This window comes from Microdochium trichocladiopsis (genome assembly GCF_020744255.1).
Source record: "Microdochium trichocladiopsis strain MPI-CAGE-CH-0230 chromosome Unknown B0I36scaffold_8, whole genome shotgun sequence".
Classification (NCBI taxonomy): Eukaryota; Fungi; Ascomycota; class Sordariomycetes; order Xylariales; family Microdochiaceae; genus Microdochium; species Microdochium trichocladiopsis.
This window is the reverse complement of record NW_025763551.1, coordinates 2,178,583-2,193,254: the sequence shown is the minus strand read 5'-3', so window position 1 is coordinate 2,193,254 and position 14,672 is coordinate 2,178,583. Positions and strand designations below refer to the sequence as shown.

At 55.4% G+C, this 14,672-nt stretch overlaps 6 protein-coding genes across 6 annotated transcripts; 3 read left to right on the top strand and 3 right to left on the bottom strand.

Annotated features, from left to right (window-relative positions):
- Nucleotides 1-57: 57 nt before the first annotated feature.
- On the top strand, nt 58-2,781 carry B0I36DRAFT_157231 (major facilitator superfamily domain-containing protein). Its single transcript, XM_046148611.1, has 8 exons — nt 58-489; nt 613-712; nt 773-863; nt 931-1,052; nt 1,130-1,507; nt 1,589-1,831; nt 1,975-2,118; nt 2,193-2,781. Exons 1-8 carry the CDS (start codon nt 292-294, stop codon nt 2,372-2,374), a joined length of 1,458 nt encoding a protein of 485 aa, XP_046009568.1. The 5' UTR covers nt 58-291; the 3' UTR covers nt 2,375-2,781.
- Nucleotides 2,782-2,998: 217 nt separating this feature from the next.
- B0I36DRAFT_248759 (succinyl-CoA synthetase-like protein) lies at nt 2,999-5,617 on the bottom strand (the record flags this gene model as incomplete). The annotated part of the gene is made up of 7 exons (XM_046150412.1): nt 2,999-3,229; nt 3,324-4,392; nt 4,454-4,670; nt 4,726-4,891; nt 5,012-5,155; nt 5,244-5,365; nt 5,437-5,617. The coding sequence occupies 7 exons, from the start codon at nt 5,615-5,617 to the stop codon at nt 2,999-3,001; spliced, it is 2,130 nt and encodes a 709-aa protein (XP_046009567.1).
- An 811-nt stretch (nt 5,618-6,428) lies between these two features.
- On the bottom strand, nt 6,429-6,992 carry B0I36DRAFT_249293 (uncharacterized protein; the record flags this gene model as incomplete). Its single annotated transcript, XM_046150463.1, has 4 exons — nt 6,429-6,549; nt 6,622-6,736; nt 6,844-6,878; nt 6,940-6,992. 4 exons carry the CDS (start codon nt 6,990-6,992, stop codon nt 6,429-6,431), a joined length of 324 nt encoding a protein of 107 aa, XP_046009566.1.
- A 643-nt stretch (nt 6,993-7,635) lies between these two features.
- B0I36DRAFT_249062 (uncharacterized protein) lies at nt 7,636-8,375 on the top strand (the record flags this gene model as incomplete). The annotated part of the gene is made up of 2 exons (XM_046150442.1): nt 7,636-7,862; nt 7,922-8,375. 2 exons carry the CDS (start codon nt 7,636-7,638, stop codon nt 8,373-8,375), a joined length of 681 nt encoding a protein of 226 aa, XP_046009565.1.
- A 379-nt stretch (nt 8,376-8,754) lies between these two features.
- B0I36DRAFT_386628 (nitrogen permease regulator of amino acid transport activity 3-domain-containing protein) lies at nt 8,755-11,674 on the top strand. Its single transcript, XM_046161121.1, has 3 exons — nt 8,755-9,901; nt 9,969-10,362; nt 10,423-11,674. Exons 1-3 carry the CDS (start codon nt 9,028-9,030, stop codon nt 11,585-11,587), a joined length of 2,433 nt encoding a protein of 810 aa, XP_046009564.1. The 5' UTR covers nt 8,755-9,027; the 3' UTR covers nt 11,588-11,674.
- A 667-nt stretch (nt 11,675-12,341) lies between these two features.
- B0I36DRAFT_352221 (uncharacterized protein) lies at nt 12,342-13,916 on the bottom strand (the record flags this gene model as incomplete). Its single annotated transcript, XM_046157091.1, has 1 exon — nt 12,342-13,916. The coding sequence occupies one exon, from the start codon at nt 13,914-13,916 to the stop codon at nt 12,342-12,344; it is 1,575 nt and encodes a 524-aa protein (XP_046009563.1).
- Between the last annotated feature and the right edge of the window lie 756 nt (nt 13,917-14,672).

The window sequence follows — 14,672 nt, the reverse complement described above, 5'->3', positions numbered from 1 at the left end:
TGTTATTCCCGGACACACCATCAGGGACTCGGCGCGCTTTTACCGAGGCAGGCGTCATGACATTCTACCCAGTTTGTAGCTCGACTGCTTGCTAATTTGTTGGCACCTCTTTGGTCTGCTCCTCTGCGATCCCGACGCTGGTTGCCCATCCATCCCAATTCCAGCGCGCATCCATGAGAAAATCGGGCACACGACACTGGCCTCACCGCATCACTCCCGCCAGCATCGCCGGTGCTGGTTGTGTTATGCTCTGAAGCACAGCGCCCAAGATCTGCGCAAGTCGCCGACAGCATGGCCAGCTCCGAGAAAGACATCGGAGGTGCAGATGCCCCCGGAAACACCAGCGAGGCACGCAGCGTCTCACGGCACGGTCCAGGTGCGCCGGGTTACACAGAGCCTGCGCCACCGGCCTTCAAAGAAGGCGGCTATGGCTGGTGCGTTGTCGCCGCTGTCTTTGTGATCAACATGCACACCTGGGGTCTCAATTCGGTACGTACCTCCCCCTCTAAGACAACCGTGTGACCTTTCAGTACACTATTGTATACTTTCTATGCGGCGTGTGGGTGTTGTGGAATAGACTCGACTGATAATTAGAATGCAACCCAATTCCAGAGCTTTGCTGTTTTTCTGGCCTATTACCTCCGAAACAATTTCTTCCCTGGCGTGACAGCGCTTCAATATGCCTTCGTCGGTGGTCTCTCCATTTCCATCAGTGAGCTCGTCAAAACTGCGGTCCCTCCTCTTATTGATTGCATGCTGACAATCGGCCCAGGCATGCTTTGCTCCCCACTGGCGACAATGCTGATCCGGTGGGAGCGCTGTGGCACAAGCATGACCATCTTCATCGGCGTCATCTTCGAGTCGTGAGTCGCACCGAGAAAGGCTGTGTGTGTTTGAAACATCTGGCATCGCCGGCTAATGCTTGGTCAGAATCGGGTTCCTCGGCGCTTCCTTCGCCACAGAGCTGTGGCACCTGCTTCTCAGCCAGGGCATATCTTTCGGCGTCGGCATGGGTCTCTGCTTTGTGGCTTCTGCGCCTGTGCCTGCGCAGTGTGAGTATATTACTGGAGGCCATGTCTCTCGACAGGCATATTTGGAAAGGCCATGGACGAGACTGACACCGTGGCAGGGTTTGAGAAGAGGCGCTCTCTCGCGAGCAGCATCGCCGCGGCAGGGTCGGGCTTTGGCGGCCTGTGCTACTCGATCGCCACCAGTGCCATGATACAGTCGATCGGACTTGCTTGGACCTTCCGCATCCTCGCCATCATATGCCTTGTGGTCAACACAGTCGCTGCGTTTGTCGTCAAGGACAGAAACGCTGCCACGGGCTCCGTACACGTTCTGTTCAACTCTGCTCTGCTTCGTAGGCCCGAATTCCTCCTCTACGAGTGTTGGCTCATCTTGTCCATGCTCGCCTACGTCGCGCTGGTCTTTTCACTCGTAGACTACTGCCAATCAATCGGGCTGTCGGCTGCTAATGCGTCATTGGTCGGTGCGCTGTTCAACCGTACGTTCGCACCTCAACAATCTTGTTCTAAATTCGATCTCGCTGATGCCAATTACTAACGTGCTATCTTGACATGACCAGTCGGTCAAGGCCTTGGCCGACCCATTATTGGAGTGGCCAGCGACCACTATGGTCGGCTCAATGTCGCGCAGATATCAACGGCGCTCTCTGGAGTGCTGTGCCTGGTTTTCTGGCTGCCAGGGACAAGGACGCTTGCGGCATGCATCGTGTTCGCCCTCCTATGTGGCCCCGTGGCTGGTGTCATGTGGGCATCATGCACGCCTGTATGCGCCGAGGTTGTCGGTATCTCACTCACTCCTTCAGGTGCGTCCCCTGACATTAAACACCGGGCCGTCCATTGCGCCTGTCCTGTCCATGTTGTGGCATGGCATGGATGGTTCCAAGCCAATTCTCAGGTGTTGCTTTGACTGCCAGGCAAGGTCCAGAAACTGATATTTGGCAAACAGCATTGTCCATGAGCTGGCTCGCCTTGGTCCTGCCTGCCATGTTCTCCGAGGCCATAGCTCTGGAACTGAAAAGACCGGGTTCTTGGGGATACACCAACATTCAAGTGTTTATCGGCTGCATGTATTTAGGAAGTTCTGCGTTCGGTAAGTCCCAATGTTGCTCCCAGGTCTTCCAGCGATTTTTGTTTTGAATGACTCCTGATTTGATCTTCATCCAGGTTGGGCGCTCCGGGCTTGGAAGTTGCAGGAGATTGAGCACGCAAGACTTGCCAAGGATGAGCGCGAGATGGCTATCCGTAACGACGCAGTCCTCGATCGCGATGAACATCACCATGCCGATTTAGACACGAAATCGAGATTCATATCGATGAGGGGATTGTGGGCGTTTGCCAAGGTGTAGAGCTCGGGATCAAGGCTTTGGTTGGTGCCCTCCAGTGAACACAGTCTGCATCCTAACACGTAGGCCATGGCCACTTGCGAGAGCTCGTGCCATTGAACCCTGGATCTTTTGGTGTCAAAATGAGCTTCAAATACCATTCATATCATAGGAAAAAATTGGCTTGTCTGACTTGTCATAACCCATCCTTTTCTGGTACTGTCGCCAAAGCGTACTCTTCTGTCCCATCAATGCGACCGCCTCTGCGCTGACGGTTGGCAATATCCCGACGACCCTTTCTCAGCTCGCACTTGACAAAGAACTGACAGAGAAAGTAATTATTCTCTGCCCTGCACGGGGCCCCGGTTTATTCAACTATGTCCCCGATCGGTAGATCTAGCTGGCACGGGGTACTCCATCGACGCCACCAGCGAGGGAACTTCAAAAACAATGGATGATGATCCTGCAACTCTCGCTTGTCCTTTGATGCAATGCCGCTCGTGAAATACTGGTCGTATCAGGTGGTCGTCGATGGCCGCATGGCTACGATTTACGCGAGCATTTGACATCAGCGACTGCTGCCAGTCCCTGCGCCTTCTGAACGCCAGAGTTCGCTCCGAGGCTGCCAAGGTCCCTCGAGCTCGTCTCTTACTTTTGCGCCGCCAGCTCGATGACTTTCGCAGCGGCCTCGTCAAAGTCATCAAATGCGAACAGCGGAAGCCCGCTCTCTTTGATGATCTTCTGGCCCTCCTTTTCGTTGGTTCCTCTAATGCGCACCACCACAGGTACCGACATCTGCAGGTCCTTGAAAGCCAGAACGACGCCTTCTGCGATCATATCACCGCGTGTCAGACCACCAAAGATGTTGACAAAGATGGACTATCACTTTTGTGTCAGCGGCCAGGCCCCAGCACTCACTTGCCTCATAGCAGCCGGCGCCGGCTTTTGAGGTGGTGTGAGCAAACAAACTCACCTTAACCCGTTGGTCTTGGAGGATCATCTCAAAACTCCTCTTGACTGTTTCACTTGTAGCCTTGCCGCCCGTGTCCAGGAAGTTCGCGGCCTTGCCACCAGCATCAGCAAGCGCGTCGACGGTGTTCATGGCCAGCCCTGCGCCATTCACCAAGGTTCCGATCGTGCCGTCTTCCAGCTTGATGTAGACTATGCCGTCTCTCTCAGCTTCGAGCTCCACAGGGTCCGCCGAGTCCGTGTTTCGCAGACTCTGGATATCCCCTTGCCGCTTGCAGCTCCGGAATGCCGCATCGTCGAAGCCAAGCTTCGCAGAAACAATTTCCACCCTCGAATCCCCCGAACCGTCGCGGTTCTCTACAACGCGCGTCTCCACCAAGTAGGCTTCCTTCTCTGTGAAAAGGCTCACTAACTCATCAACCGTTCTCCTTAGTGATGCAACTGAGTCCTTACTGAATCCAAGCTCGCGAGCGACATCGTCCATAGAGATACTACTCGTCCCTTGACGGTAGTCAAAATCAAATTTCGCAGCCTCGGTGGGTTGCTTGTGATCCGCAATGACAAAGACACTTGGGCTACTGGTAGATCGGTTGATGGTGATTGCCAATGTCCGCGGTGCGTCGGCATTTGCGGACGAGAAGTTCGTCGCGACGTTTCTTCCCTTCAGCAGGTTCAGGGCGGTTTGAGGCGCGAGTATGATGCTTCGTTGCTGCTGTCGAATTGGATGCACAGGTGGCGAGAACAACTTCGTTCTACAATCAGCTGTTCGGGAGCTTGGGCAAGATCTGCCCAAGGTGTGCAGACCCCGAGTTTGTTGCTGATTGGCGGCGCCACCGCCATGAGGACCTGTTTTGTTGTCGACACCATGAACAGACGAGACCAGCCTTCCGGCGAGTAAATTACTGATAACGGGCCCGAATCTTGAGGGGTGGTTGACGATAGCGACTCCGGCGTTCTCCAAGGCCTTGACTTTGTCGAGCGCCGATGGCTCCCCAGGAAGTAAAAAAGCTCCGGCATGACCCATGATGCGGTCAGGCGGTGCTGTGAGACCGCCGATGATTGCTACAATGGGTCTTGCGCGTTACCGTTAGCAGGATATTCTCGGCAGGGGGCTTCAACTTGCTCGCCACTCACTTTGGATTGTCGGTTCTTTCACGGTACAGTCGGATCCAATCCGCAGCCTCAAGCTCCGCATGGCCACCGATTTCACCTACAAGCGCAATAGCTTCCGTGTCCGGGTCATCTGCCAAAACTTTGAGGCCATCGACAATGGTCGTGCCTGGCAGAATGTCTCCGCCAACTCCTATACACATGCTCTGACCCAAACCGCTGCGAAGGGTTGAGGCAGCCGCTTGGGATATATTAGCTCGTTGCTCGGCGCTTTTGTGGCATTAGACAATACTCACTTTCATAGCTTAGCGTACCCGACCGGGCCACTATACCGACACGGCCAGGCGAGAAGCATGACAACGGCTGAAAGCCAATCCTGCATTTCCCGACCGAGGAGATGATACCTGGTGAGTTTGCTCCAACAAGCCGCGAGGCAGTCTGCGTCTTCAATATGGAATGTATCTATAGTCAATCAAGCCAAATGCGTCAGTGGCATTACACCCAGTATAATCCAGATCAAATCTGTCCTTGGGGCAAGTAATGGTTTATGCCACTGGGCCAAAACGCTTCGTTCGGACGTACTCGGAGGATATCGTGGAGCGGTATGTGTTCGGCGACAGCAACAATCAACGGTACTTCTGCATCAATCGCTTCCTCTATCGCAGCAGCGGCCTGGTGAGCAGCAACATAGATACCGGTGGCATCCGGTTTGAGGGTCTCGACCGCCTGTCCTCTACCACGGCATGGTCAGCATTCACACGACACCACCGTAGCCACGGCTTGTGAGGGAGCGAGGCGTCTGTATTGTCTTGACCTTTTTGACAGACGGGAGTACAGGCAGTCCAAGATGTTCACCTCCGCCTCCAGGCTTCACACCTCCGACAATGTTAGTCCCCCAGGCAAGGGACTCACGAGCATTGGCCGTGGCCTGCCGTCCTAAACGCAAGGGCTTGGATCAGTACTATTTCACTTTTCTGGCACATCATGGAAAACATGGCAAGCCATACCAGTAAAGCCCTGGAAGATGACACGAGTGTGCTTTCCAATCGTGAGATTGGAGAGAGTGCCGCTACTCTCATTTTGACGTGGGCCAAGACAGCTGAATGTGCGGATATTGAGAGAGGCTAGGCCGGCGCCGAGCCTCGGTACGCAAGCCGGAAAGGCTGGAGCACGAACCAATTGCGACATTCGTGCTCAACTCCTCTCCATATATGGAATGTGCTTGATGCTCGATGACGGTCTATGCCTGTAATATTCCGGAAATAATGCAGGGGAAATGACTCCAAAAAGAGGCCAAGGACCAAGAGCCATCATTTAAATCGAGCTCTCAGATGACAGGTAGCTGGGCGGACGGCCTGCCCTCGGTCCGGGCCCTGGCGAGCCCACCACGGAAGCCCCCGCTCTTTGGACTCCGCATCCCCGCACGCTCCGCACCGCTTCCGTAATCTTGACAACGGCCTGTTGCCAGGCAAGCAGTTTGATGCATCGCATTTGTGGGTTCAGAAATGAACAGGTTTGACTTTCTTATTTGGATGAGTCTTACTTGCGTGATACTTGAGCTCCGCAGGTAACATGGCGCCATACGCCAGCGCCGAAGAACAATGTTCCGTCGTGCAGCTGCGATCTAGTGTACAACTAATTTACAAAGCAGACAAGCGAGTCTTCGCGGAACCCTGCAACGCCTAGCCGATGTCGGGCCACATTGTACGAGATTGAGCAGGCTGGCTGGCAGTTGATCGGCCATATGAACCCTGGGTGGGCCTTGACGGCCGTCCGTGGGTGGTTGGAGCCTGGAAAGACTTGGCTGCCCTAGGCGGCATTCATACGGCTGTGGATTGATTGCTGTGGACAAACGTCTCGTTGGACGAGCCATGTGCATAATTGTATAGCCTGACATGATGAGGCCGTATCTATCCAAGGTCACGAGGGTGCGATGATGCGCGCCACACATGAACTTGTCGGTATCAAGGGCTGTGAGCAGAACCTGGCCGCGCAACTCTTACCACATGAGCTCGCCCTTCTTGCCCTTCTCGGGTGGTTGGTTTTGTGGTGGGCTCAGAGGCTTCTTGGCCTCGTCCTGAAAACCGAGATTTTTGAACTCGTCTCGCGCCATGAGGTTTCTGTACCAAGTCCGCGCAGGTCAGTCTCGGGGACAGGTCGACGACACATTGAGATGGAGTTTGCCTGCTTACTTGTCCATGCGGCATGAGAGATATGCCTTTGCGATGTTGCGGCATTGGTCTTCGTTGACGCCTTTGACCTTTTTGATGCATGCTAGATATTGCTTCATGACATCCTTGCACTCGCCTGCCGCCCCAACGATATTGCACGCATGGGTCAGAAACAACACAAGAGGGACGGACTGCGGATCTGGGTGCCATGGCGGACAACAAAGAGCTCTTGGGGTGACATACCATCGTGATCAAGCGGGAAGCTGCCTCTCTCTGGCCTGGGACATATGGTATCGTATTAGTAGGGCTGCCACAATGTCCATGAGAAGTGGGCCATACGGGATGGGTTTGCCAGAGTAGGTGCTGCCTCCAGGACTGCCAAAGGTGCTCATGGTGCTGGCTAGGAGGGCGGTGCCAGGGTTGTATTGCAGTGAGCCCAGCCAAACAAGCGTTCCTTGGAAGCAGGAAGCCAAGCTGGATCGTCTCAAGGGTGATAGATTTCCCGAGTTCGACGCTGCTGCGGAAGAGAATACACTTTGAGGGCGTTGCAAGGTCGGAGGCGATTGATGCGGTCCCCACATCTCTCTGCTCGAGTTTGGCACAAGCTACCCGGGAAGAGGACCGCAATCCACCCCCCCCCCTGCTCGCCATGTGCCTCTCTGGTTGCTGTGCTGTTGCTGCAGGACGACGACATACGGTCGCAGCAAGGTGCGGACAGGTCTGACCGTGAGCATTGCGATGCGTGTTGTACGAGCCTTGGCAGCGCTTGCTGGGGCCGTCGATGCAACCACTCAAAAGTCGACGATCCAGCTGCAGGCCCCCTTCGCCCGTTCTGGAACTGGCACTCAACCCTGATTCTCCGTCGCATCAATCGCCAGTCACCTCGTTGTTCCTTTCTAGGTCTCACCCCAGCCGACAGGAGCAGCAACAGCCCGACTGCGAAACGCGGCTTTGATGCAAACAACTCCCAGCAGGATGCACCGCCGAACTGCAGCAGCCGCTGCCATTGCTGCTTGGGCTGCTGCGACGCCCGCCATGGCCACGGCGACAACACCGCCGCCTGCTCAGGCTCTCGCGGACCCGCAGCCAACTCTGGCATTCACCAACTTTGTCGAGTTTGCGCCGCTGCAAAGGGCCGTCAGCTGCCCAGGCGGCTACTTCAGCTGTGAGGATCGGGGCTCTGCTTTCCTGGGTGTTTGCTGCCGGAACGGCCAACTCTGCGCGCTCGACGGCAACAACCAGGCTGCATGCTGTCCACAGGGGTAAGTGACGCGACCTCCTCGAGCGTCGAAAAGGCGACTGACTAGAACTGTCGCGGCAGCAATGTATGTACGGGCGTAGCACCGTCAGGCACTGGGGCACCCGCGGTGTCGTACGTGCCTAATACGTATTTCCCGTTCCCCTATGTCGCCACCTCGTTTTCCAACTCTGGAGCCTGCTCGGCAGCAGTCAGCCAGTGTAATGCCAACTACCAGGCTTGCACTGCTGATCTGGCGGGTGCCAACAATGGGTACGGTGTTACCATCGTTGTCCCCGGCGGAGGCGGCACAACTGTTGCGCCAACGCGGCCGGCTGTCGCCCTGCCCACCGCCACGTCGGTGTGCCAGAGCCTCTCTCGCGAGGCGTGCCATGGCCTTCAGGGCTCCCAATGCACGCAGACAGGCACGAACAACGGCTTCATCATTGGCACAGGCAATGCAGCGCGGCCAACAGCAGCGTGCATGGCTGGCGTGCTTGCCGGTGTTGGCTTTGGCTTAGTCGGCGCTCAACTATGAGAGCTCTCGAGCAGCTCAGTCATTTGGAGGTCTCGTCGATGGACTGCGCAAGAGGCGGCATAAGGTCAGCCAGCCTCCAGAATTGGGGAGGAGGCGAAGAGGGAGGAACGCTGTAATGACCGACATGATTGAAGACTACGACCACCCACTGCACAATTGTTACGAATTTAGCTGTACATATATAGAAACAAGACACAGAAGCATTAATTACCGTGCAGGCGCACCCTGAGCAGATTTTGAATTACTGAGAAACATGACCAAGCCCAGATGGCATGGCCGTCACTCCACTCCAGGGGTAGCTTGTTACCAGGCATTCACTCAGCCGATCTTCTGGGCTGCCCCACTTATGCACATTGACATCGACTGCCTCTCCAGTGACGCTCCTTCAGCTTCACACCAGTCTCTCGATCTTGGTTGATCCAAGGCTCGATCAATCTTCGCCCGTGTGTCTCTTGGGAACAGACATCTGGTCGCCTCACCACAACAGCTCATAGCCGATCGATGGATGCACCCTCTTGTGAATCCCTGAGTCATCATTGAGGCTGGTAAATAGTAGAGTTTCGTGTACGGTGTCCCCAGCCACACCGGCACTCTTGCTGTCAAGGTAGCGACCCCAGGAGGCTGCAGTACTCGCGCCGACGGGCTATACAGCATGGCAGCTGCGGTCCTGCCCGACTCGTCCAACTTTCTAGGGATTGCCCTCGTGGTCAATCGCTCACGGGACGGACCCCGTTTCGTATTCCACTATCCACCTGACATCACGCCCTCGCGAGACAGATCGCATGGTGCTGCCAAATCAGCTGCCATTGCCGGGTCGGCGATCGCGGCCGACGAGCTGGACGACGAGGATGACGTGCTCCTCGAACACTTCACGCGCCCAGCCAGTGGCACAGTTCCCGGAGCAGTGCCAGGCAGCGAGCGCATGGGTGCGACCAGCAGCTCTTCTGCTGTGCCCTGGGAACATGTCGCCGGCTACCCTACAAAGGACCTGGAGAGCCTGTTGACGCCGTCGCGCGCGTTTCACAAGAAGCTCTTCCAAGTCTCACTGGAACGGCTCTACTTTGTCTCATATCCTGTCTACGTGCCCGAGAGCGGCATCTGGAAGTCCAAGAAGCGGAGAAGGAGGAAGGCTACACGGTCCCAGACTCAAGCATCCCATTTCACCGATAACGGCACGCATCCCCGGGAACAAAGCCCACGACCGCTTGACAAGGCTACGACTTGGGAATCGCAGCATCTCAGTGCCGCAGAAGGATCGCAGGATGAAGCTGACAGGGCGACGGATGCCGTCCTTTCCGACAACGAAGGGCTGGATAAGGAGGAAAAGAAGAGCGGAATGACCATGTTCAACGTCGTCTTCATTCTGAACCCGAAGAAGCATGAGGCTGGTGAGCTTATCGACACCTTGTACTCGCACATTATCAAGAAGATCAACAAAGCATACAAGTACAGCCAGGAGAAAAGTGATTTCATGTGGAAAGAGTCCAAGGGGATCCTTGCGCTCAAGGATAAAGGCCGTGAGAGGAGTAAGTCGGCTCAGTCACTGGTCCCCCCCGCCACTCAAAGCAAGACTAGCTGACGACGTACCTGCAGAAACGAAAGTCGAGGTTCTCTGGAAAGAAATCCTCCAAACTTCATCGCTCGCAGCGTCCATTCAAGACGTGTACGAGGCCATATCGCACAACCGAATCGCGGCACTCCAGTTGGAGACTGCCGAAGGACCAGTCACACACTCGGTACAGATTCCGGTCCCATTTTACGTGACGGACTTGCCTTCGGAAGACCATGTGCGTCCGCAGGGGCTGTGGATCACCACCGCAAATAGCTTCGTCGAGGATAGCCTAGACGATCCAGGCTTCTTGGACAGAAATTTTGCACTGCTCCTCATCAGCGACGAGAAAAAAGTAATAGCAGAGTTACAAGCGGACTCGGATGAGACAACTGCAGCGATGGTTGAGTTTGTTCGGCTCACGAAGCCCACAATGTCGTAAGTGCTGCCAAGCTCCTTTGTGACTGACCGGGACTGACTTCATGTCCCAATACTCAGCATACATCAGATTGGACATGGAAATACGCTTTCGCCAGCCCAGGTGCGCAAGTACGCGCAGCACTTCATATTCTGGCGCCGGGCGATCGCCATTCCCCCTCTTCACGCCCGTGATGTCTATATCATGTCACCCAATAGCAACGCGAGCGCTTTACCTCAGGCGTCTCGAGCATGGACACGGGCATTCCCACTGGCGCCACCGTTGCCGAACTTCCTGGCAGACCTATCTGTTGCACCTCGCTCCTACAAGTCATTCGCACCCAGCAAGAGCCACCGGCCAACGTATCTGCAAATGCTGGCTTGGCTCATGCGTGGCGGGTGGGTCACGCAGCTCTGCACTTTTGCCTATGTTGTCGTTTGGCCTGAGATTCTGTACGAGGTCGAATACCAACTCGAAGCCGACGAGCTCAAAGCAGTTGCCGCGCAAAGTGCGCAAATGTCACCAGCATCGCCCTCGGGAAGGAAGGGGTCAAGTCCTAGTGGTGGTAATATGGCCGCTACGAACTCTCTGGACGACCTGGTCTCTCCGACTGGATCTGTATCGGATACTTCCGAGTACATGCAGTACCCTCAGAACCTGCAGCACCAGCGGCATATGTCTACATCATCGGTAGACTCGGTGTCCATGGAGGCCTCACAGATCTCTACAGTCAGCGCCAGCAGCGAGAGAACTGCATTCGCATCACCGACATCAGCTACCGGTCCATCAATGCCCGATTCTTCCATGAGGCAATCTACCACCCTGATGATGACGACGACGACGACGACAGGCGAGCTGGCCGCCGAGAAAGCCCGACTCTCACGCATCGCGGAGAAGAGCCAGCGCGAAGCAGCCGAAAAGGCCGCTGCGCACGCTCGGAAGCCTGTGCCGACAGGAACCCCGGCGCCGTCCAAGAACTCGGCGTCACATCTCTCCCATTTGCAGCCATACATCATTGTTGACGCGAAAAAGGCCACTGGCCACGACTCCCTGTATCTGTCTGCCATTGGGCGGCGGTTCAAAGATCCGAAAGTCCAGAGAGCATGGCCCGTGTTCTGGAAATACTTTAATGGTCGCACGGCACTGGAGCGCATAGCTCTGCAAGAGGACAATATGAAGAGGAAGGAAGCCTGGGCACTCTTAACCGCAATGAGCGAGCACCTGGTCACCGTGAGGCATTGGTAGGCACTGTCTACGGTATGGCTCATTCAATCTTAGAATGTGGCTTGGCACACACCTGCCACTAGGGATAGAACCTGTACCGTCTCAGATTGTGGGATAAGAAGAGCTTGATAATGTCAGATACATGTGATTATGATGCCGTGGCTTTGAGATCGGCTACAAAGAGTAAGGATAATGATGTGCTATGAACCGTGTAAACGCTGCCCACCTTTCGAGGGGGGGAAAAACCGAAAAAACCAGCCTATCCGGCAGAGCGCCGTTGACATGATGAACCAGGGTTTGAGTCCCGGGGTACAGCTGTGTGCCAAATGCCAGAAATTCATGTGTGAAACAAAACGCGGTGACCGAGTTCGGGAGTTTCAACTCCACGAGATGCAGGTCAGGTATCATTGAAACAGTGAAAGACTAAAATGACTGATGATGCAGAGAGGACAGAAAATACCCTGGCGCATGACCTAGTGAGAGAAACAGCAGAGTCGACTGTTGAGCGACTGCGATCCAGTTACCAGCAGCGCTCCCAAAAAGAACCTCCTTGTGTGAAACCGACGCCAGAGAGAGCATGAAATGCTATTGGAAAGGTGGAAATGCAACTGGGAGAGTAAAGCGATCAGACAGGGCAACGCCCGCGAGACGAAGCGAGACGAAGCGAGAGAATGGCGCGAGACAATTTGCGACGACGATGGGTAGGGTATGATCGATTCCTGCCTTAGGCTCGCCAGCTGCGTGACAGTAGCGAGAGATTGGGAACAGTGGTGCCTCAAGCCATGTCCATGTCGTTGCTGAGGTTGTACTCATCTTCCTCCTTGAAGACGTTGTTGTTGTCGTCATTCCACATCAAATTGTCATGGACGAGATCGGATCCAACGTCGTAAGCGTCATTGTCATCGGGGCTGACAGATATACCCTCAATGCCATTCGTGACAGCCGTAAGCGGGTCTCCACGATAATCTGTGTGGTCAGGAACGCGCAGCCCACTGCCCTGACGACGAGAATATGAGAATGAGTGTACGTCATTCTTGGCCATGGTCTCCATGAGCTCGGTTTGCATGCGTTTCTCGTCCTCGGTGAACTCGAACGGTACATTACCACCCAGGTCGATGATCATCTCGATGAGCTCTTGCTGCTGTTGAAGCTTGAGGTTCAGCATCCACATGAGATCGCGTGTCCAGCTGACAGAACCATTAAGGATGTCGCCTTTGTTTGGGCCTTTGTCCTTATCTTCGAGAGGCAAGCCAGTCGTGATGTTGCCGACACCAGTCGCCCGCTTGGCACCAGGAGCCGCAAGGCCAGATGTTGCCGGTCCAGAGTTCACTGCAGTGAGGCTTGGGGAGAGAGGTGTGCCGTTCTGGATAAGCTTGCGAATCTTGTCGTCTTCAAGGCGATGTGTTGGGACCAATTTACTGAGATCCTGGATTCGTTCGTTGATGTTGTCCCTCCGACGGCGCTCGACAAGGTTGTGAGACTCCCGCCGCCGCTTCCTCTTCATCTCCTGCGTAGAGACGCCCGCCTGGCCGCCATTGGCGCCAAGCTTTGCAGGCATAGAAGTGCCACCCTTGAGCAAAACATCGGTGATTTGTGTGTTTTGCATAGCATGCTGCATGGGTGACGAGAAACCGGAGCCCGGGAAAGAACCAAGGCTGTTGGGCGTAGGCATCCACTGATTGGATGGGGACTTCTCATGGTGGCCATTGGCAGTCCGGATAGGCTGTGCACCAAATGCCTGCCCGTCCATGGTGGGCATGGCCGAGGCCGCTTTTGGAGTAAGAGGGCTCCTCTGGTTGCTGGGTTTGCGCTGCATGCTCTGAGAGAGTCTAGCTCGAGACTTGGCATTGAGGTAATTTGAATCTCCGTTGTCGTTGTTGGGGTCAGAGCCCGTGAGCGGAGAGCCGGAATACGAGACGGGAGACTGAAGGGAGGAGCCGAAGTTCTGCATCTGCCTGAATTGTGGACCGCCAAAGCTGTGAACAAATGGACTCTGAATCGGGTCGCCGTCTGGTGTATTCGAGTAACCGTTGATGTGGTTCTGATCAATCTGCAGACTACCAGAATTGTGATGTGAGGCATAAACGCCTGACGAATAACCCATGTTCATTTCGTTGACATTCCCCATCTCGTGATTCTGGTTGTGGCCATGGTTGTTGTACATGCCATCCGTGGGGCTACCCAGGCTATCAAGGAGATCGTCTTCTGTGAAGATGTTGTTTGAGGAGCTGTTGCCTGAGAAGTTGTTCGAATAGGACGAGCCATAGCCGCCGCCCATGAGGTCGTTGGGGTTAATGCTACCGCCAGCATTGTGGCTCCCACCAAAGTGGTTGAAGCCAGCCTGAGCCATCGTGGCGTTCGTGGTTGCGCTCGAGCACGCGATTCTTTTCTGGAAATGTGCTGACAAGCAAGTAGCAACGCCGTGGCGATGGGAAGGCCACGGACTGGAATCGTGGTGGATGATACTGCTTGCACTTAAGCGCGATCTGGAGGGCGAGGAGCCGGTCAGTTGAGGGGTTGCTCAGAAGAAAGACGAGGACCTCCGTGGCCCCGCTCTGAAAGGAGACGCAGGGTATTTCTGCTGTGACGGGATCCGGGAGTGTGGGGGGGCGGGCGAGTGTTTCCCAAAGACGATGCGCACAGGCAGGGGGTTGGGGGGGCCAGTTGCGATCTGCGACACCGGCTTTAGGGCAACAAGCGGTAAATGAGTCAAGGCCCAAGGGACGTTGCGCAGACGAGGAAAGCTGGAACCAACCTTGATTCGCAGGGCGACGCGATGGCAATGTGCGAAATAGGGGACGAGAGAACTGTGCTATCTGGAGAGCGAAGGGCAACGTCAGAATGGAATCATGGAGGGAGCGGAAGGGCCATGTGTCACGACTGGGCCGAGGCGATTGCGGGCGACCGCCTCTGGCTAGCTAAGGTGGCCGAGCCAGAGAGGGCGGAGGAGCCCAGCGTGTGGCGCCAGATGGTTGGCAGTGGCCTCACTTACACACGGGACACCCGGATGCTCAGATGGCTCAGCGTCGGAGAGTTGCAGAGGCTGGGGAGGATGCGCTCGCGATACCGTTGGGAATGATTGAATAGTGGAGAGAATTGGATGGTT

What these genes read in the sequence shown, in the direction of transcription:
- B0I36DRAFT_157231 (XM_046148611.1), top strand. Translation starts at nt 292, where the DNA reads ATGGCCAGCTCCGAGAAAGACATCGGAGGTGCAGATGCCCCCGGAAAC. An exon ending in TGCGCCTGTGCCTGCGCAGT is followed by an intron (nt 1,053 to 1,129) that starts GTGAGTATATTA and finishes ACACCGTGGCAG; the next exon opens with GGTTTGAGAAGAGGCGCTCT. An exon ending in TATCTCACTCACTCCTTCAG is followed by an intron (nt 1,832 to 1,974) that starts GTGCGTCCCCTG and finishes TTTGGCAAACAG; the next exon opens with CATTGTCCATGAGCTGGCTC.
- B0I36DRAFT_386628 (XM_046161121.1), top strand. Translation starts at nt 9,028, where the DNA reads ATGGCAGCTGCGGTCCTGCCCGACTCGTCCAACTTTCTAGGGATTGCC. An exon ending in GGATAAAGGCCGTGAGAGGA is followed by an intron (nt 9,902 to 9,968) that starts GTAAGTCGGCTC and finishes ACGTACCTGCAG; the next exon opens with AAACGAAAGTCGAGGTTCTC. An exon ending in CTCACGAAGCCCACAATGTC is followed by an intron (nt 10,363 to 10,422) that starts GTAAGTGCTGCC and finishes CCCAATACTCAG; the next exon opens with CATACATCAGATTGGACATG.